This window comes from Leucopleurus acutus (genome assembly GCF_964270905.1).
Source record: "Leucopleurus acutus genome assembly, chromosome: 14".
Taxonomy (NCBI): domain Eukaryota; kingdom Metazoa; phylum Chordata; class Mammalia; order Artiodactyla; family Delphinidae; genus Leucopleurus; species Leucopleurus acutus.
Genome location: NC_139156.1, coordinates 55,687,588 through 55,709,802, shown reverse-complemented (window position 1 = coordinate 55,709,802; position 22,215 = coordinate 55,687,588). Strand labels below are relative to the sequence as shown.

At 47.6% G+C, this 22,215-nt stretch overlaps 1 protein-coding gene across 22 annotated transcripts in view; it reads right to left on the bottom strand.

The window, feature by feature from the left end:
• KCNMA1 (potassium calcium-activated channel subfamily M alpha 1) overlaps positions 1 to 22,215 on the bottom strand; it is a gene marked incomplete at both ends in the record, with an annotated part of 741,342 nt that overhangs the window by 498,642 nt on the left and 220,485 nt on the right. For 20 of the 22 annotated variants that reach the window (XM_082854819.1, XM_082854826.1, XM_082854808.1 and 17 more), the window contains one exon: positions 21,508 to 21,669. The exons of the other annotated variants lie outside the window; for them this stretch is intronic. In XM_082854819.1, the coding sequence (XP_082710945.1) occupies positions 21,508 to 21,669 (162 nt within the window). The remainder of the gene's footprint in view (positions 1 to 21,507; positions 21,670 to 22,215) is intronic. 22 annotated transcript variants of the gene reach the window in all.

Genomic DNA, 22,215 nt, shown 5'->3' with positions numbered 1-22,215 from the left:
CCTCATCCACCAGAAGCAGTGCTGGTCACCACAGCCCCAGGGTGCCCTGGAGTCAAGGCATGAAAATTAATGCACTGACTCTGCCCTCCAGGAGGAAGGGCTTCGTCGGGATCCGGCCAAGGTGGTGAAGATGCCGCTTTCCTGCGATTCCTCTGTTCGTGCCGCCTCATCGCCCCATCCCCATCTCGCAAGTGCCTTGGGTGGGCCAAAGGCTCAGCTAGGAAGAGTTTAAGACATTTGCTTTTGTCTTGACTCTTCAGGGAAAGGAAGGAGTATCTGTCTCTTGCTAAGGTGAGGGGCGCAAAGCTGGTGAGCCAACCTCACCGAGTTCTGTTTTCTACTTTCAGCACAATGGATAGGATGAGGTCTACCTCCACCATATGCATTCAGGAAAAAGCCCTGGCTCTGGAGTCTGGAGACCTGGATTAGGTCAACTGTCACTGTTGATCTGCTGTACGTCATAAGGCAAGTGACATAACCTCTCTGATCCTCAGCTTCCACATTGTAAAGAGAGATCTGGGTTTCAATCTCATTACTTCCAGGACATTTGAAACGTTCAAACACCAAACAAGATAGCGTATGAGAGAACACCTTGACAAGTGAACTGCCACTGTATGCAAATATAAAGGGCTCTTATCTTCATTATAAACCAACTAATCTATGGTGATCACTTGGCAGGAAGGATGTGAGGAAGTAATTTCAAGACAGCATTATTATTCATTGTAGGATTATTTGTGTAATGTTGTAAATGACAGCTCTTCACCCCATCCTCTGATTCAAATTAAAAGCTTCACTCCTGGCCCTCATGCGTACATTCGTTTTCATTGTTCAATTACAGTCACCAAGATGAGATGCTGATGAAACCCTTGGTGATTGTCTTGTTCCTATTCAGAAGTTTTTGGTTCACGAACATTATTTTATTTGATGTTTGGGGAATAACAAGGCCTTCCCCTGACATTGTAAAAAAAAAAAAAAAAAAATTGTGTAACGATTTCTATGTTAAATTGAGTCATAATCAAGAAAGATAATGGCCCAAATTCTCTGTTTAACAGAGTCTTCCTCCCCACTCCCAACAAGGACACAGTCCACTAGGGAATCACCATATTCTGATACTAATTAAGTTAAAAAGCAATTTACTGTTATTGTATTTAAGAGAGACGTAGTAAATCATCAACAATTTTAAAATTACAGCATAAAACTGTTCTCTACTCAATAAGAACACACTTGAATTCTTTTGCATGGGCATTTAAGGGATACTAATAGGTACAGAGAGAAAAGGGAAAAGTAAAGAAAACAGCTGGATAAATACCTAAGAGGGGAAAACAAGAGTGATACAAAAGAAAGAGATGGAAATGATTGAGAAAGGCCTCTAGGATGCAGACAGGAGAAAATCAGACAAAAGTAAGCAGAAAATAATCAACCCAATGAACAACAGTAAAATGAGAAATAAAGAGAAATTTTCATAAAGCAACCTCTAATTTTGGAAGATTAAAAGCTTTTAAAGCTATCTTACAGATTTAGAATGACAGGAGTTAAAGGGTATGTAACCTCTTGGTAACTACTTCCTTAATGACATAAAATCATATCAAGGCTACGCCCAGCTCAAGGGCTAGCAGCTCCTCATTCCTGTCCCATAACACCACGCTCTACCGTTTCTCATGTCAACATTTCAGGTCTACATGGGTGAGCATTTTTATCAGGGCTGCCACTTACTAAGGTAAGTGACAGCTTCCCCATGCCACAGTGTCCTCACCTATAGGATCCATAGAATGGGGATGAACATGGTACTCGCTTCATGGTAGAGATCTGAGGATTAAAGAGGTAATATAAGGAAGACACCTGGCGTCTTATGTGGCACTTAGTAAATCTTTAGTACATATTAGCATCCGTTATGAGTTGGGGTTATAGTTCATCTCAGATGGAGACAAAGAAGGAAATGTGTGTGTGTAGATTTTTTCAAAGTATTTCAGAAATTTTATAGCCTTACCTGAAAATTCCGCATTAGGTTGAAGGCATCATACTCAGAGCCATCCTCTTCTCATAGCCCACACGAAGAACACTCCTCATTTTCTACCCTGCATCTCCTTCTGGGCTTCCACACCCAGCCCTCCGGCTTGGTCAGCCCCTTTCCCACCAGCCTTCTTAGGAACCCCAGCCTGGACTCTGATTTTGACAAGCACTTCTCTTATTTCAGGTCTTCATTCAGCCCGTGGTTCAGCCACAGAATCACCTCTGCTTCCTTCCTTCACTTCCCTCACAAAGGAATCCTCTCATCTAGAGCCCTCTGGAAAGACTCTCTTTTTTTTTTTTTTTTTTGCGGTACGCGGGCCTCTCACTGTTGTGGCCTCTCCCGTTGCAGAGCACAGGCTCCGGATGCGCGGGCCCAGCGGCCATGGCCCACGGGCCCAGCCGCTCTGCGGCATGTGGGATCTTCCCGGACCAGGGCACGAACCCGTGTCCCCTGCATCGGCAGGCAGACTCTCAACCACTGCACCAGCAGGGAAGCCCAAAACAGGTGAATTTTAATAAAAGTTTATTTAACCTAGATTAGGTTCTGGTTAGATCATCCTAAACATTATCCTTTCCAGATATAATCAATATGAAAATTATTAGTATCAGTAATATTTTGCAGTCTTCATACTAAATTTTTGTACTAGATTTTACGCTTACAGCATATCTCAATTTGGACTGGCCATTTTTCAAGGGATCAACACCCACCTGGGGTTAGTGGCTCCCACGCCGGACAGCCATGTCCAGAGCTTCTCCAGCCCATGCAGGCTCAGCCAGCCCACGGGCATCCCCAGGGAAGAACAACAAGCCATCCGTTTATGAAAGGTACACACGTCACCATCAGCTCTCCAGGGCAGTCTGTCATTCACTGCAAGACTCTACATGGCATCTGACTCTAATGGTTCTAGATGGGCATCTCCAAGTTTCCCCACCCCCGATCGCCATCATCATGATGACGTCAGCACAAGATCGAGGCCCTAAAGGAGAGCGTTTCCTGGTGCGGCAAATCTTGTGCCTCTGGCCAATCTACCTGTGGGTCCATCTCCAAACTGAGAGGGTGACCTCAGCAGTGAGGGTGGAGACGGCACCTACATAGCCACTTGGGCACTCCCAGGTTAAGCCAATAATAAACACATGCCTGCGTGGAAATCGGGAAGTGTGTGAGCAGGACTGAGGCAAGCAGTGGTTGCCATGGAAACCAGGCAGCCTCACTCCAGACTCTACCTGGGAGAGGTAGAGCCCCGTGGAGAGGCGTTGTCCCTGTACCTATGGAAACCTATGGAAACCTTGCAAATGGTCCCATTATGATGAAACATTAAAGAGGGAATGGCTACATACCTGTTCTCTCCATCGTCACATCCACCTTTTGTCCTGGGTATTACCCAAAGGAGCAGAAACTAAAGTCATCCTTGCCTCAGAGATAAATGCCTGGAGGGCATCGAGGTAAGACAATAGGGGTGAGGTGGCCCCCAAAACGGAAGCAATAAACCACTCCAGCTGTCCACCATAGGAAGTGCTTGGCTAGACAAATGGTCACGGCTTCAGGGGTTTGCCATCTTTCCAACCTGACTGAGAACTCATCCTATAAGGCGAATCCCTGGATTGATCTCTTCCCAGAGCCATGTGTCTTTGGGACGGTCCAATGTATTCTTTCACACAGTCATTCATTCCTTCACTCATTCATGAATGAGAAGCACCATGGTACGGTGGCAAGAGTCTAGGCCATCAGGTCACAGGAACCCAGGTTTAAATTCCAGTTCTGATGCTTACTGGATGTGTGGTCTTTCCTAAGTTATTTTTAAAAATCCTTGTAAATCAACTACACTTCAATTAAGAATTAGTTTTTTAAAAATCTTTGTGCCTTGGTTTTCTCATCTGTAACATGGCAATGAGAACAGAATAATGTTTGTCACTTGTCTTCCATATGGTCATAATCAACGTCTTTAGATACTGACTTACAACTCTTTATCCCTAGACTGTGAGCTCCCTGAATATTCAAACAATATCTCATTCCATTTTGATCATTAAGAACTACCTAGCAGAGTGCCTGGTACTTCCAGATACTCAATAATATCACTTGAACGAAGAAGTGACGAAGTGTTTTCCCTCTCTTAATTTCATTCTCACAGCAATCTGGTTCAGGATTATTTTAGCCCACTGCCAAGACAAAGGGGATTATAATATTAAAATACATGCTTCCGGGCTTCCCTGGTGGCGCAGTGGTTGAGAGTCCGCCTGCCGATGCAGGGGACACGGGTTCGTGCCCTGGTCCGGGAGGATCCCGCATGCCGCCCAGAGGCTGGGCCCGTGGGCCATGGCCGCTGAGCCTGCGCGTCCGGAGCCTGTGCTCCGCAGCGGGAGAGGCCACAGCAGTGAGAGGCCCGCGTACCGCAAAAAAATAAAATAAAGTAAAAACACATGCTTCCTATTCTCAAGGTATTTACCGTTTACTGTATTTGTTTAACAAACAATTTATATAATATTTAGTGTGTGCCAGCTACTGTTCTAACCACCTTACAGATATTACCTCACTGAATCCTCATAGTAATCCTACAAAACAGGCGCTGTCTGCAGGACTGCCACTGGCCCAAGGTTACATTAGTACACGGCAGACCAAAAGTCAAGTTCGACCAGCTTGGCTCTACAGCCAGGGTTCTCAACCACTTGGGTGATGCCTTTAATAGGGCACACAGGTCACCTGCACAAGTGTATGTGAATAGTGTATGAGTGGTGAGTTACAGAGGAGGGGAAGACCCCACACTGCATCTTAAAGAGTAGTAGGATTTGAACACACAAGAACACTGGAGAAGAGAGGGAAGGCTGTATGGAAAGAGACTGGGGGCCAGATGATGGTCAGCTCTGACCACCTGCATATAGGAGTTTGGGCTTCAGGCCATGAGATGCCACTGAAAGTCTCTGAGCCATGGGGGAACCTAAGCAAAGCTGGCTTCAGGGAGAGTTCATCTGACAATGGCATGCAAGGGGGACCAAAGGGAGGAGATGGAGCAAATGGGGAGTGTGACACAGCAGCTGTTATAATGGGTCAAGGAAGAGGCCACAGGGTCTAAACCAGGACAATGGAGGCAGAAGCATGGAGAGCAAATCCACAGGACGTGGCTACTGCTATGATGTAAGATGTCTGTATCAGTTTCCCACCAAATCATTCAAATTAGAAACAAGTTCTAGGGAGCACTCACTGGACACGTCCCCAGCCACCCAGAGTGGCACAGGGGCAACTTGTGAAGGTGAAACATGGGGCTCTCCTAAGCAGTGCCTGGAAATGTAGGCTGAGCTCTTCCCATCTGTATGCAGCTGGTTACTGAAGCCAAGATGGCAAATTCAATCGTGACAAAGAACCCTAGCCACCTCAAAGGTGAAAGACAGCCTGGTACCTCAAACTGCAGTCCTGTCTGTTACAGTGCCCAGTCAACCACCTCCCCAGAAGCTCAACCCAGCCCGGGCCTCACAGCGAACGGAGCTTTCTGTTCCAACTCCCATCACACCAGAGGGGAAGGAGCAAGAACTGAGGAATGGGCGAGGAGGGCGGGGGTGACTTATGGCTCAAGAACATGATGTGTCAGCCTTCTCCCAAGATCTACCAACTGTCCGAAATCCTCTATCCAGGCACAGTGTTGCAGGAATTCACAGAGAAGGTTCTCTTCTACATCAGAACGAAATAGATGCCAGAGAATGCCACACTAGGTAGACTCATAAAACTGGCACAGAGGACTTTGCTCTGACAGAAGCTAGAGTCTTCCTTATTATTGATCTATCATATAGATGGCTTGGAATCCCACTTTCATCTTGATGGAGGCAATACAAGCTCAGCAAACTTTTATGGCCCCCAGGACGAGGCTGAGGACTCTACCGCTGTTCCCACCCAGCAACGCTTACAGACTTCTCAGTTCAAGTCAGGGCAGAAATTGCTTTTGGTCAGAGGCAAAATGTAGTTTATCTTTGCAAGCATAGCCATTAAGATGTGAGCATGAACACCTGAAGAGATAAAACATAAAGGGAGAAAACAGGAAGAAAAAGAAGGTGAGGCTTCTGAAGCAAGAGAGGAAATGATGGCAGAACAACCCCCCACCAGAAGCTTTTTACGGTGCAGGGGGAGTGGGATGTGGAGAAAGGCATCTTCAGAGATGGGGAGAACGGAACCCCGGGAGTGGGCCGAGGGGAACGCTTTGCAGAGGGAGGGCTGTGAGGCTGTGAGCACAGACCTGTGCTCTGTGCTAAGAGTTTTGAGAGGAGACCTAATAAATGGGAAAATTGTGCTTGCATTTCTGTTTGTCTGTAGGATCACTGTGGATCTGAAATCTACCCCCTCCCACTTCTCCAAACACTAAAGAAAGTCTCCAGATGGAAAAATCTGAAGTCAGGCTGCAATATGAAGAAAAAGAAAAAGAAGCCTCATCCAGGAAGCTGACAACTTGCTGCTCCTCTGAGATCTCATCTATGGAGCTAGGGTATCAAATACTACACAGAGTCAGGAAACATGGGTTCTTGACCATTTGCTGCTTGGGACTGACTGACCGTGGACAAGCCTCACTTAAATCACCCATAAAGTAAACTTTAGGGAAAATGATCGAGAACAGAGATAACTAAGGCAGAATAAGGCAGAAATAACACTGGTACTGCCACCCTCCAAGCCATTGCTCATGGCAGACACCACTAATCAATCACAGCATTCTGTAGAGCAGTAGCCCCAATTACTCTGTTGCTGAGCCTTGAATCTCCAGTAAAGCATCCTCAGTAACCACTGCTGATTAATCGCAATGGGCCCTGGAGATGGAACCTATTCACCATCCCTGGACTAGATCTCTTCTAATCCTTGAACACCACAGCTATAAAATGCTGCATGTCACACGTATTCTCATTATGGATACCTTTAACTAAGGTCTGTCTCTTTCCTTTTCTCCTTGGTCTTTTTTCCAAGCCCTAGCAACCAAGACTAACAAGGAAAAAACTGGCTGGAAGGCCCTTCCATTAAACCCATGTCTGAAGCTCCGAAAGTGACCCTGTGCATTCTTCTTAGACCTCTTTACCTTAGGTTCCCTCATTCTGCTAAAAAGCTCCTCCTGGGGCCAATGTCCCCTCTATCCTCTTACAGATTTCATCAAGGTAGAGAATTCTCTTCCTTTTCAAATGCTTCGAGATGACTGAAGAAAAGACAGCCTGGGGAAGTTCAAAGACATTTATTACCCTCAGTTCTTTTGAAAATTATTAAAGAGCCCAGAGTTAGAAATTCAGATTTCCTCCAAATCCCCGAGAACAAACATCTCACTTGTAAGTGGCTTAATGTGTCTGTTTCACATACACAAAATTACCTTTCAGGAAAGCAGACTGTTTTTCATGTCATTTTTCATCTCTAAAATATACCACCTCTGGCAAAAGGACCGGGATTCAAGGGCTGACAAAATCTACAGCAGAAATAATTAACACCAGAGGCTGTGTCTAAAAGGGAGTTAAATGAAAGAGAGTGGGGTCACTTATTTATTTCTGTTCTCTGGATCTGGATCTCTCCATCGTAACCCAGGGAAGAAGAATTGGATCTTTCGAGGCTGGAAGGGTGGTTTGCTGAACTGCCTCTACGAGGCTGGTCTGTTGGAGAGAACCCTGAGCCCCCGGCACAGTAACTCCCTCTGGTCCGGGGAGCTATGAAAATCTGCTTCAGCACTGAAACTTTCTAGGAAAAACCACCAGAAAAATCTACTTGTTTGCATATCAGGCACAGATAAAAGAAACAATGATGTTTAGTCATTTAGCATTCAAGGAAGGGCTCAGTCCTAACTCCCAAGGATATGGACAGTCTTTGCTTAAATCATGTTCATCAAACTGGAAACACTTGAAATAGGCAGCAAATTGAGGGCTTGTTGTGGTTGTTTTTCAAGTTCATCTAAGAAGTCCACCTGAAACAAAGCTTCATTTGGGGGAAACTCTGCAACATCAAACCCACTAATACGCACAGTATTCACACCTTTGCTGTACATTTGGGGGTTAGCCTGGAAGCTCCCACCGGCCCCCTGGGTACATCAGTTACCTTGCTCCCAAAGTAAAAAATGACTCTTACCATGGTAACGTTTCCTTGCTCCACAACCCCTCCTGGGGGCCTCTGCCAGTCCCTATTTTATATAAACGTGCCTCTTATGAAACGTTTACAGGTACGAAGAGATGGAGCTCCTTCTGACCAGAAGAGGAACAGACTTTGCAAGAACTCCGAGACTTTCTCCAACAGCACTTCCATCAAAGTGATGCAAACAGCAAAGGACAGAGGCCATATCTCAACCAGGGTCGCCCCAAGCAGAGGCTGCTCAATCGGAAAGAAGGCTCTTCAAGTCGATTCTGGTGCCAGTGGGGTTACCAAGTCAAAATGTGATCCCCTCAGAGGTTTCTGACTATCTGAAGATGGCTCAAGGAGGGGCATCCAAGACTGAAATGATTTAAAAGAAGCCAACTTCTCCAGGGAGGAACTGGCCCTTTAGGATGGGACCCCTCCTCCTAAGGCACCCTTCCTCCTGCTCAACTCCATGGTTACAGGCCCTGCTCCTGCTGCCAGATGCTTCCCTTCTCTGCATATGGAGATGCACCTGGAAAGGAGTCCAGGAGGAAAAGAATCACAGGAGACAAATGACAGGCAGAGGCCTAATGACACAAGGAGAGTTTATGTTTTTATTTTAAATGAAACGCAAAGCCAGGGGAGGGCCAGGCAGGATCGGTCCTTGACTATTTCCTGCATCTCTCCAGGTGCTCTAGCAGCTGAGAAAGAACTATTCTTTCTCCTTTTGCAGCTCTCCCAGTGCCTAGCACATTGCCAAGGGCACCACAGGTCTGAGATAGACCCTTGCTGCCTTTGCTGACTGAAGGACAGTAGAGGGAATGAGAAAACCCAGAAACATTTTGGACTCAAGGGAACAGACTATTGCTACTCCCTCGTTTTATCCACAGACACATCAAAACCTTAAAAGGGAATGGACTTGTCCAAGGTCACCAGAAATGTCACGACAGAGCCCGGATTAAGAATGCAGTTTTCTGGGACTTCCCTGGTGGAGCAGTGGTTAAGAATCCGCCTGCCAATGCAGGGGGCATGGGTTCGATCCCTGATCCGGGAAGATCCCACATGCTGTGGAGCAACTAAGCCCGTGTGCCACAACTACTGAGACTATGCTCTAGAGGCCACGAGTCACAACTACTGAGCCCGCGTGCCACAACTACTGAAGCCAGTGCACCTAGAGCCCATGCTCCACAACAGGAGAAGCCACCGCAATGAGAAGCCTGAGCACCACAATGAAGAGTAGCCCCCACTCGCCACAACTAGAGAAAGCCCGCACGCAGCAACGAAGGCCCAATGCAGCCAAAAAATAAAAATTAAAAAAATTAATTTAAAAAAACATTATTAAAGAAAAAAACACAGTTTTCTGCAGATCACGGTTTCTCAGATGAAAGGAAGCGATGGTCACCTCTGCTCTCATATCCCAAATTGATCTCGAACACCATCACCAATCCCCAAGGCCCAGATTGACACACTGTGTGAAGCTAGGTGAGTAAACTCCTTTCCTTCCTTCTGATGATCTAAGCTTTCTTCCTGCAGAGGTCGAAGATGACCAAGAAACCAAACCGCCCGCCTCATGGCAGCTTCCCCGGGAGCCCACGCAGGGGTCTGTGGAATTAAGCAGCCCCTGCAATCAGCCGCTCCCCCCTTCACAGGAAGTTATTTGTCACCCCTGGGCCATAAGCCCAGGCAGAAGGTTGAGTGCCCGACTAGTAGAATTAACTCCAGATAGATCTCGCATGACACAGAAGAAGAATGGTCTGGCCCCCTCCCAATGGGATTCCACACCCCTCGCCTTCCTGTGCAAGTTGGGGCCCAGAGGCTAACACGCCCAGCAGCCTCATGTGGCCGCCAGGGAGCCGGCAGCCTCTGCCCTGTGAAATGCCCCTTTTTTGTCATTTGGCCTCCGTTTCAAGCTATTTTTAGTGTAAGCAAAGCCAAAATTTGAGGGAGGCTGATGTGGGAACAGGGCCTTGTCTTCCTCTCTCCCTTTCGATGAGCGGCTCCCTGTTTCCCTTAGGACAGCTGCTTCCTCAACAGCCACCAAGAAATGAAGGGAGAAAAAAATGCTGAAAAGAGAAAAATGGGGGAAAGCCTCTATCACTAAAGCAGTCTGGGAAGGTGATGGTTTCTCAACCCTTCAGATTAATTCTCTGGATCCTGGCTTCTCTACAGGTACAAGAAAGCAGCGTATGCCCAGTCCATTTACTGTCCCGATTAACCCACCTCCAACAAACAAGGAAGGCCCAGAGGTCTGCTTGCCCCGGAAGGAGGCACGTACAGTTTACAGGTAACCCGGATGTCCTCAGGAAAGATCTGTGTCCCCAGAGGCTTGTGAAGCAGGAACCAAGCTTCCACTCAGGCCCCTGGATCCTCAGCTTTGTTGTGCCTTCCATGTCAGCACGGGGCCAATTCTATGAACTACAATTAATTAGACGAGCAGAAAGATAGCCCTGGTGCTTAAGAGGCCTGGGTGCATTTAACTGAGTTTTCAAGTGCCCTAATTTCCTAAAGAAAGACAGAGAAGCAAATGTCCTGTCCTAGTTCCCTCACTACTCAAACACACGGGAACATTTTCTGCAATAAAATTTTTAGGGCAAATGGTGGATTTCTGTTGTTGTCATTCTTCTCAAGTAGTTGTTTTTCTGGAAAAAGCCTCATTCTGTACCTAAAAATGAGGCTTTTAGTGTACGAATTTCGGGTGTTTGGGGCCTGGAGGCACGAGTCAGTCTGCCTCCTCCTAAACATGGCCCAGTAAATAAACTTGGAAGCATCAGCTCGCCTGTGGTCCCAAGTGTAACTTTCCAAGCACGTGCTTCCCGGCAACGACAATGGCTGGTAACTTTGTCATCATCATCATCATCTGTTTTTGAGTCTCCCTGTTAAACAAACTTCTTCACAGCTGAAGTGGAGGCTCCAAGGAGAGTCTCAGTCCACAAGGATGTTTTTCTGACAAATAGGGGCTGCTAAACCATCAGCGTTCCCCGAAGGCCCCGGGGGGAAAGCTAGGCGAGAAAAGTGTCCCAGCCCAAGATGGTGGGCTCCAAATACAGGTGTTCCGTTTCCTCCAAGCCTCCAGGGGGCACCAGCTTTTACCGGCTGGGAGAGGGAGGGCGAGGGAGGGAGGGAGAGAGGGAGAGAGTTAGTTTAACATTAGTCATATAATGTTAAACTCAGGTCCCTTGTGTCCAGTAGCAGGAAGACACAGGATATATGATCAGGATTAGAAGACCTGGGCCCCCAGGCCTGCCCAAGGATGGATGGAGAGATCACAGACTCTGATTTATCACCAAACTACTTCAAAAACCTTGCCACCCAGAAGCACTGTAGCAAAATGCAACGTAACATTTTCACTTTCAACACCTGGGATGATCTCACTTTACAGATTTCGCTAGAAGAACCAATGTGTGTCCAGTGACTTGAATAGCGTCTGACACCTCGCAGGTGCTCCAGGAATGTCTGAAGAAACAGATGAATGGCTCAGAGGAGATGCCTGGCACGTACAGTAGAACCTGTGTCCTTATCTTCTGGTGACTTAAAGCACTTCCTTGCATCCTTCCAACAGATTTGTGGTTGCTGCCTGCCAGAATGGACATTAAAGACATCTCCCCACAACAGAGGGTGCTGACGTGCCCTCTGAAACCAGCCCTGTGTTTGTCAGTCTCACCCCACATCCAGGGATGACTGGATACGGGAACCAGAGTGAGTACACTTGACCCTCTTTCCACAAGATTCATCTGTCATACTGCCAGGGTGTTTCCTGTGACACACGTGCCTACAATGTACAGCTCCCAGGGAAAGCCCAGCCAGCCCTTCGGCCCCGCCAGCTCACGACAGCTATATGCAGTGAGAATTTCCCGGCCGACTGGACAATGGTAAGAGCCAGCTTCAGAAACGGCAGAGCCTGAATTGTGTGCATGGCCCAAACATCATCAGCTGGCTGGACCCAAACCTGGATCCTGGGATACTCAGACCCCTTTCAGATGGCCACGCCCAGCGGTAGCTCAGCACTCTGAGACGACATCTGAGGTTTGGGGAGGTCTAAGGGCTGCTCCATCCCTGCCACAGGAAAGGGTTTATCCTCCACTCCCTACCCCTGTGTGTCTCCATACCAGCACGTTTCCTCCATGACACGGTGACTAGGCTCACTCAATAATAACAAAAGTAATAACAACAAATGTTTATTAAGCACTAACCACGTAACAGGCACTATTCTGAACACGTCATATATGTTGATGAATCAACTCCTCCTAACGACAGTAAGAGGCAGGGACTATTATTATGCTCATTCAACACAGGAGGAAACTGAGGCACCAAAGTGAAGCAACTAGCCCAGAGGAAAAGCCCTACAGAGTGGTAGAGGTGGGATTCAGCAGAATGACTGTAGAAGCTGGGTTCCCAACTGCCCTGCCGTACCACACACAGCAGCCCTCCACGGGCCAAGGCATCCCTTCCCAAGGATGCACGTCCCAGGGAGAGAGGAAAAGCAGGAGCTGGCGATCTGGGGAGGCTAAGTGCTCCATCTATCCTTCTTGTTGGTTCCAATCAAATGAGACACCAGGCCAGATGGAGAGCAAAAGACTAAAAGCCCCAGTTCAGATGACGCTGGATCAGCCATGGGCAGGACTCTTATCTCCCAGCCCAGACAGAGAAGCTGAAACAGAGTGAACAGAGACAAGGGAAAGCCCTGGGGGTCCTGCCTTATTCATCGGGCATCCACTGTCCAGGTGCTACACTCAGTTCTGTGTGCCAGGGAACACCAATGAAGTTACGTGGATTGGATGGACAAGTGGCCACAGATGGATAAGGAAACAAACGGATGAGACAGAAGAACAAAACAGACACCCACTCCCAGCAAAATGCCCAGAGGAGAGAAGCAGCAGCAGCCTAAGTAGGGGGTTGACCTGGCCAACCCAATGCTTGCCACCAGAGGCCGTGGGAGCCAGGGATGAACAGCCGGGACGAAGCAAGGTGCTCCTGCTCCTGTGCCAGGAGGCTCTTCCTCTCTCCAGAACCTGTGCCAGGAGGCTCTTCCTCTCTCCAGAACCCTGCGGGGATTGACTTCTGAAACTCTCCTTCATTCTCACGGCGGGAGGCCAGAGGAGCCAACCCCCCAGCTAGTAAAATTAACAGCTGCTCTTCACAGAATATGCTGGAGAAGCTGGCACACAGACCATATGGCCTGCAGACCGGAAGCACAGTCCGGCAGCTGGCATGGCTGAGGCACCTGGCCTGCAGGTCTGGATCAGGGGTGTCTTCCACGGTAGGCACTAGACGCTGGGCTACTGGGCGGGGCCTGGGGGACACTGACTGCAGGGGACGCAGGCAGGTGGAGGGGGAGACAGAAAGTGACCCTGCTAGAGAATTCCCAGACACATTCCACTGACCTTGGGAAGGGGAAATTCCTACGCTGAGCCAGCTGTGGAATTTGGGGGGCCACCTGGCTCTGGCCTCTGTGTCCCCATCTCTACCGTATCATTTAGTTGAGCTTGTGGAAGTAAATGTAGAGGGTCTCTGCAAGAAGGGGCTAGATGGTACATTTTATCCACTGCCTTGAATCATGGGAACAAGTCCTGTTGGCCACTTACACTGGCCAGTCACAGAGCGGAAGGGGAACGTGAAGATCCGGATTGGGAGCTGGCAAATGCTTTCTGTTTCAGGACCACACAGTGACTATTTTGGGGCGGCATATTTTGGACTCTGTGGATACTACTCAATTCTGCTGCTGTAGTGCATTGCAAAAGCAGCCACAGACAATATGTAAATGAGAGCATGGCTGCGGCCCAATGAAACTGTGTTTGTGAACACTGAAATTTGATTTCACATAATTTTCACATATCAGAGAACATGCTTTAGATTATTTTTAAAAAACATTTAAAAATGTAAAAACCATCCTGAGCTTGTGAGCTGTATAATACAGGCAGTGAGCCAGATTTGGCCCATGGGTTACAGTTTGACAATCCCTGGGCTGGTTAAATGTTTCCCAAAGTGTGTCCTTTGTGATGCCCACAGACGTTTCATGGGGGAAGGGTTCCATGGTAAAACAGGAGTGGGAAATGCTGGGCCAAAGTCTTTCTGCTTTCTTCCTGCAGGGCTTCTTCAAGACTCACACGCTGATACACATTGGACAATCTCAAAATGGGGATGAGAAACAAAGTCTGTTCAACTTCCAGGCAAGCATTTTTGTTCTGGAGCGTCTCTGACATCTTAGTTTTCTGAATAACCCAACTAAAGCCATGAGGATGAAGTCTGGCCAACTGTCAGCAACGGCGCCACCAAATGAGCTCCTGCCTCTCTTTGACCATCTCCAGTGACAGGCAGCTCACTACCTACCATGGGTTCCAGCTGAATTCAAGTGACTTCTCTGACTCGTTTTCTCACTCCACGATGCTGGGTCCCAGGTAACAAATCGAGTGCAATCTAGTGCGCCTTTCATCAAAGACAAACTTTCACGTTTAATAATATAAATAAAGCATACCTTCTTTGATTTACTGATTCATACCCCAAATATAAACTCTATTTATGCACAGGATAAAATAAAGAGCCATTATTAAGTCCTGGGAGGGGGTGGATTACCACTCGGTTCCTTTAAAAGAAGTCTCACTTAGGAGACTTAAAATAAACGCAAACGATCTCAAACTTACTCCCAACTGCACATAAAGCAGGGTCTACCTGTTCACTATAGAGGCATTCCTAGTAAAAATACAGGCCCATGCAACCTATGATCTTTCTGCTACATAGGGCATCATCATCTGCAGGGGATATAGACATTTTATGTAGATTTGCCTAAAATGTAAAAAAAAAAAAAAAAAAAAAAAAAGGGAGGGGGAAGGGAAGGGAGCAGAGTTGAGGAAGAGAGAGATGGAAATGTGAGGTATGTGTGAATTTGCAACCAGGCACCACTGAAAACAAAAAGTAGAGGAGAGATCTGTCACCAGCACCAGGAGGCACCTAAAGAGAGAAACAAAGTCAATGATGTCACCTATGTGATTAAGCTGTGCCCATGTGCCCTCCATTTTGTTCAACTTGTCCAATTTCAGGTGCAAACAGCACAGGAGTGAACATATCTGTTTAACTCTATTAAACGAATAGGATTATTTCTCTTTGAAAGGCGTACTTGTTACATATTTTCTTTGGGGCCCTAGGAGATAAGGATAGAACGGTCCAGGCTATGCATACTATGTTAATATAAAATGCCACACATGCAGTGTATTTAGGAAGATAAAGGGAAAGACTGGCATTTTTCTTCCTCCTTATTTCAACAAATCATCCCCCAGACAGTAAAGCAAGTAGCATATATTTTCAGTTCCTGGAGTAGATGTGCATGTTTCCTGGAGCAATATTTAAATGTAGTAGCACGGGAATATGAGGAAAATAAGCAAAAAAAGAGTCATTCTAAAGGCTCTGTCTTTGCTCAAGGAGCTGACAGCTATATTGGCAAGACCAGTCTTTGAAGTGAGCACAGAAGACTGAATCTGTGCAGGGCTGAGCAGCTACACAGCCCAGCCATTTACAGACTTTGCTCACACCTGGAGGTGAGGTCATGCTTGTCCACAATACATAGTTTTTTTAAGGAGACAGTCACTCTGAGATTAATGTGGAAATTAATAAGAATATTCAGAAACAAGGGGCTAATGGAGATGGTATGAGTGTGTGTGTGCCTGTATTTATCTGTATGTATCTGTATGTCCATAAATTTCCCCATTATAAATGGGTTCACTAGTAGTGTCACTCTTATACTATACTGTCTTAGGAAATCACTTCCTAAAAATTTTCTTTCAATTTCTGCCTCTCAGTTTCTTAGTTTATAAAACAAGGAGTTGAACTAGACCAAGAATCGTAAACTATGGCCCATGAAACAAATCTAGCCCACCACTTGTTTTTATAAATAAAGTTTTATTGGAACACACTCACACCCATGTATTGTCTGCGCTGCTTTCAAACTACAATGGCAGAGTTAAATAGTTGTGACAGAGTCTCTATGGCCTGCAAAGCCTAAAATACTTACTATCTGGCCCATTACAGAAAAACTTAACCCTGAACTAGACTATCTCTAATATTAATTTTGGCCCATAAAGTACAACCAAACAATACAAAAGCCCACTCTGTGTGCTTCTTGCCCTTTTTATTTATATATCCAGGCATAACTCGCTTTACTGCACTTCGCAGATACTGTGTTTTTTGTTTTTGTTTGTTTGTTTTTATAAATTGAAGGTTTGCGGCAACCTCGCCTCAAGCAAGTCTGTAGCTGCCATTTTTCCAACAGCATTTGCTCACTTCATGCCTTTGTGTCACATTTTGGTAATTCTCGCAATATTTCAAACTTTTTCATCATGTCTTGTGATGACCTGTGATCAATGATCTTTTGATGTTAGTAAATGACTCGCTCAAGGCTCAGATGATGATTAGCATTTTTTAGTAATAAAGTATTTTGTAATTAAGGTATGTACAGTGTTTTTTAAAAACATAATGCTACTGCACAGTTAACAGACTCCAGTATAGTGTAAACATTATTTTTATATGCACCAGGAAACCTAGAAATTCGTATGACTTGCTCTGTTGCGATACTGGCTTTATTGCAGTGGTCTGGAACCAAGCCTGCAGTATCTCCGAGGTCTGCCTGTACTGCCTTACTTAGAAAGATTTCATTCAGCTCACAAAGCTCTATGGAGCGTATAACCACACACGTGTAAAGTTCAAATAGGAGGCAAAAGGGAAATGAGAGAATACACTTGAAGACGAAGCCGGGAGGCTGTGAATACAGAGAAGGCAAACCCTGAGATGCTGTGTAGTTTCAATGGGCCACAAACTTGGCTCCCAGCAGCCACTACAGAAAAATGGCCAGGATCCCTTTCCCAACTTAGATTGTTCACTGGAGGTTCACCAGGACGACCACAGCAATCCTGGCACGAAGCACTTACCCACGTCTGTGCAGAAGCAGATAACGTGAGATGTAGGGAACAAAGTCCCCGGCAACACCCAAACAGCTGGGAGGCATCTCAATGGCATTCACTGCAACACTGAAATGTCCCTCACTGGGGACCAACTCCAAATCCCAAAGTGGAAGTGACCATCCTTTGGTATATCAAATGATCAAACTGATCAAAATTTGGTATCCCAAATTTTGAATTCAGCACACACCAACTTTAGAATCAGAAGATAATAAATACTTTTACTTTTACAAAAAGATAAGGGAAGCAGTAATCCTTGACAGTTTGGGGGTGCACTTTGACACAGAATCCCTCAGCCATCGCTCCTAGAGAAGGCCCCATGCAGTACTGCCGGTTTTGTAAAGCTAAGCCTGAGTGCCGAGGAGAGAGAGAGACAAGACAAAGACAGGCTATTCTGCGAACTGGTCAAGGACTGTTTCTCACTTTGATGATGAAGCTCCAAGTGTTAACTATTAAAAGCACCTGCAAATGGTGACTCGCATTTGTCACTGTTTACACTGAGCTCTACAACTTTTTATCTAGCTTATCAACGTAAATAATTCACACCCTGGATCTCAGGTGCTCACTGTCCTGTGCCCAGCGCCTGGAATAGTGCCTGGTGCAGGTGAGAAATAAGTGCTTCCTGAATGAGTGACGTGCTCATCTGAGAGATCCTGGACAACCAGTGAATCTACTGATACGCTGAGGTTGTCTTGGTGAATCCTTCCCCAGCTGGGCCTTACCCACCATGCCCTGGTTCTGAAACTCTCACCTGTGACAATGAGACAGGTGAGAAAGGGGCCCAGATGTGGAGGGCCCAAAGCTCCTGAGTTGTGCGTCAAGGAAAACACATTAAACATGGAAAAGGGAAACCGCACAGCTGGTGTCTAGTCTCGCCTGAGTCCCACTGTTGCAAGGATAAACACTGGGGCAGTTCAGGACAAACACAGCTTTGAGTTCTGAACAGGCAGAGGTACTTTCCCTCGAGCATGGAGACTGCAATATGAAATCTGTTCCTTGCTCAGAGCAAGGACCTGCCTTCTCTAAAGGAGAGGCCTGTTCTGAAGGTACCACCTGAACTCTGGGCTGCCTGCTCTCTGGGCAGCGGGACTGCTCCATCCTGAGTGCACCAGAGCAGCCCAGGCAGCATTTTCCCCAAGGAGACCTTTGGAGAGCAGCTAGCCTCATGGGCAATCCCAGGCAAGGAGGCCTGGGTGCACCATGCTTGTCCACACAAATGTTAAAAGGATCAGGTCAAGCAGCCTCAGGACCTAACTGGCTCAGAGACAGTAATGTCAAAACGTCACAGCCATAGCAAGAGCTGACAGTGGCTTCAAAAAGAAGGTATTCTCTTCAAACGGGAAGTAACGACACGGGAAGAGCACTGGACGGGGAGTCCGGAGGCCTGCAGGTACGAGCCTGGTTCTGTCACTTCACTGCCCTTCCTAGGCCTCGGTTTTCTCAACTGTAAAATGGACATGAATTCACTGATAAGACTGGCTTTGTGGCTTCCTCGTCACGAACCCCTACAACACAACAGCAAAGTGGGAGATACGCAACAAATACAACATGGTCCTTGCCCTTCAACCTGATTATAATGTATAGGGCTTAGCGCAGTGCCTGGCTCCCAAGATGCTCTTAAGAATGTCGTCGTCAGCAGTAGTATCCAGGTGGCTGCTGGGTGCACATGGCCTGTGGCTTCTACTTCCAAATATCACACACATCACCTACCTGCCTCCACTGCGTGGTGCTAGCTCAGGCCTTGCCTCACTGGGTCCACTGCAGCAATCCTCTCCTGTTGTGTCCTGACCCAGGAGCTCACTGTCCCAACCGTCCTAGCATCCCTGAGCTCCTGCCTCACCAATTTAGTCTCTAACTTGCCCATTTGTGCTTCTCTCAGCACCATCACCAATCATGATGCCCCTCCCTCAAAATCTCCTTTTCCTGCAAAATTCAGTCCAAAGTCTTTAGCTCGGCATTTGAAGACCTGACTAGCTGTCTCCAGCCCACTTTCCCAGTCTCACTGCCCCTCAGGTGCCCCTGTGTTGGCAGCCCAGGCCTCATTCCCACAGCACACCATGCACTTTTCCTGCTGCTCCCCCACTGTGGAATCATTTCCTCTCCTTTGACTTTCAGGATCCTAACCCACATTGCCAGGCTCAACTCAAATGCCTCCTGTTTTATTAGGTGTTCTTCTCAGCTTCTGGCCCGCTAAGTAGTCCCTTGCTTTCAAGTTCGGCTATGTTTTTATTTTTGATATCATCTCTATCATCAAATGTGTTCGGTTCATCTTGAAATGGAAGTTTCAGCTCAAAGGCTTTCCCCCCATGAAGCCCTGTGAAGGCTTTCTTGACCCCCTTCTTCCCCACACTCAGCCTCCCCACCACACACTCACACGCAATGTGTGTATTCGTAGCATTTCTCCTCCAGACATTCCTTCAATAGCTTCCATCCACGGTGCAACGGAATCAGGATCATGCCTTGTTTTTCACGGGGATGAAAAAGCACCTGGCCCAGGGTTGGTGTTCAGTATCTCTTAGATGTAGCTCTTAGTTGATGTTGATGAAGATAATCAGAATGGTCCTCGGTGGCCACAGGGAAGCACCAGGCAGCACACGTGTACAACCAAACTGTCTGCTGTTTCCCATCCATCACCGCCTTACATAGAGAACGCACTGCCTCTCTTTCATCCCACGTGAATGCCCAGACCCAGAATTCAACCTCCTTAAGTTTCCCACACAGAATCCACTCACACACAAGTGTGAAAAAGCAACAGGGACTTTACAGAAGGCTCTGGAGGGGAGATGAGGGTGGTGGTCACACAGCACAGCCCACGACTAGCCACCTTCAATTCCTCATGAGACACTCAGGGCTGCCCAGTCTCTCGTGGATCCCACTGACCCAGGCTGTCCCCCTCCGTCTTCCTCCACACAGCAACTGGCCTCACCACTTTCTCTCTCCTCCTTTCCAAAATCCCAGCTTTAAGTTGCTCCGCTTTCTATGTTGCCACCAATTACCATCCGCCAGGGCTTCATACCCAGATTCTTCAGAAGGCGCAGCTCCCACTGGTCCCTCAGTGAACAGAGCCCTGCTCTCCTTGAAGGCTCTTTGGCCACCACCTTTGTGACTCAAGCATGACATTCAGTGACTTACTCCTTCCCTCAAGCGGTTTGTGAGATATTTATCCCAAACATAATGTGGAGTTTCCCCCAAGGAGGCTTCTGATCGGTGAAATTTCACCATCTCCCAACATCTATGGTCACCTTCCACTGAGTTTTTGCCATGAAACATCAAGAGCGATGGCATCTATCTTCCAGCTTCCCTGCCTGATCTCTGATCCCCCCAAGCATCTGGAAACCCCCATTCATTCTACCTCTGAGCCAAATGACTCGTGACCGCGCCCCAGCATCAGGTCCAGGAAGGGCAGCCCATACAAAACAGCTTCCCGAATCACGACAAGTTATTTGGAATGCGACATCCTTCTCAGGGAAACTCTTGACTCTGATCAGACTCAAGAAAGCTGGTGGGCAGGGCTACCCAGGGAAGGAGCCCACCTACGGCAGGAGCCTGGCCTGACCAGGGTGACTGACTCGTGCCTGTTCGCCCCCAACTTTCTCAGTCTTTGCACCAAAAGAACCATGTCCCAGGCCCCCCAGGTAAACAGGGATGGTTGGTCACTACAGGCTTGTACCACCCACAATCCTTGCCAAGAAGCAGGAGCTCAGGAGGCCCGTCAGTGAAGCCAAACTCCACACAAGCAGATCAGAGAGAATGTGGGAAATGCAGAGGAGGGGCAGGACGAGCCTGGGCTGCGGGTGGGCTAGGAGACAGTCTCCTGAGAAGCAAGGTCACAGGAGCAACGCTCCAAGCACGGGGCCAGCAGTCTCCGGTGGGCTGCCCACGAGTTTCACCACCAGCATGACTGAGGATTTCTACCAGGAGCAGGACCCTGATCACACAGGGCAGGAGACTAGAAAACTCTGGAGGCCAGACAACAGTAACATTCTCAGAAGGCCACCAAACACACACACACACACACACACACACACACACACACACACACACACACACACACACTCCCTCCCTCCCTCCCTCCCTCCCTCCCTCCCTGGATTCCGGCATTTATGGAGCCTCTGCAGAATCCTGAGCACACGTTTCTTTGACCCTTTCTCCTCTCCAAGACTGTCAACCGTGCACGTGTGTGTCTGTGTGTGCACTGTGTGTGTGCACGAGCACACCTCTTCTGCTAGCAGAGGAAATGCTCTACATCCTCTCCAACAGACCCTCTCTGCCCCAAACAGTGGCCCACTCTGCAAATGCCCCACACATCGCTGGCTCAGCTGTGCACCAAGACCCCCCCATGACCATACGACCACACGTAAGCACTCGCCCTTCACCCCCACCTCCCAATAGCCAATGGCCTGGAGAAGACGCGGCGAAACATCACATCCCCATAAACAGAGAGATCCCGGACCAGAGAGCAGACTTCCTCGTGTGAGGAGGGAGCTGGGGACTCACCAGGACTCTGCCGGTCAGCGTCTGGGCAGATATCATCACCCCCGCCCAGTCTTTCACGGAGGTCATCCAGCCGACCTCGGCTGCCACCGCCTCCTCTTTTTCGTCCACTGGCTTGAGAGTGCCGTCCGCCTGGCTTGAGCCATTGTTAATCTTCTGGGCCTCCTGGCAACAGAGAGAACAAGGGTTGAGACGTAGCCACCAAGTGGATTTAAAAAACACAACCTACCCAAAAGAATCAAAGCTAGACGGGCCCCCGCTGAGGTGGGCACTGGCTTGAAGGTACAGGGGTTGGGAAGAAGGACGGATTATGGCTTTGATTGTTTTTTTAATCTTTTTAAAAAGGATTTTCCTTTGTTTCCTCTTAAAATATCTTTGTGAAAGAAAGAAGAATAAAATTATTCTCTTCTGATTTTAAAGAAAAAAAGTCATAAAACTCAGGAGGGAAACCATCCTGTCTAGGGTCACGGAGTGGCTAGACAGGAAGTGAGGTCAGCATTCTGTAATCTCCACCTGCCCAGCCTTCATACCCTTCTCACAGACGCACCCTACTTTCCTAAAAAAAAAAAAAAAAAAAAACCCACCTCCTCCTCATCTCAGTCTGTGTGGTTCAAAAGGGACTGAAGGTCCACCCTTTCTCCAGGAATGGAGACTGGTCAATCAGATCAGTCCACCCCTCTGGCAACAGCAATTGGGCCAAGGATGGTTATG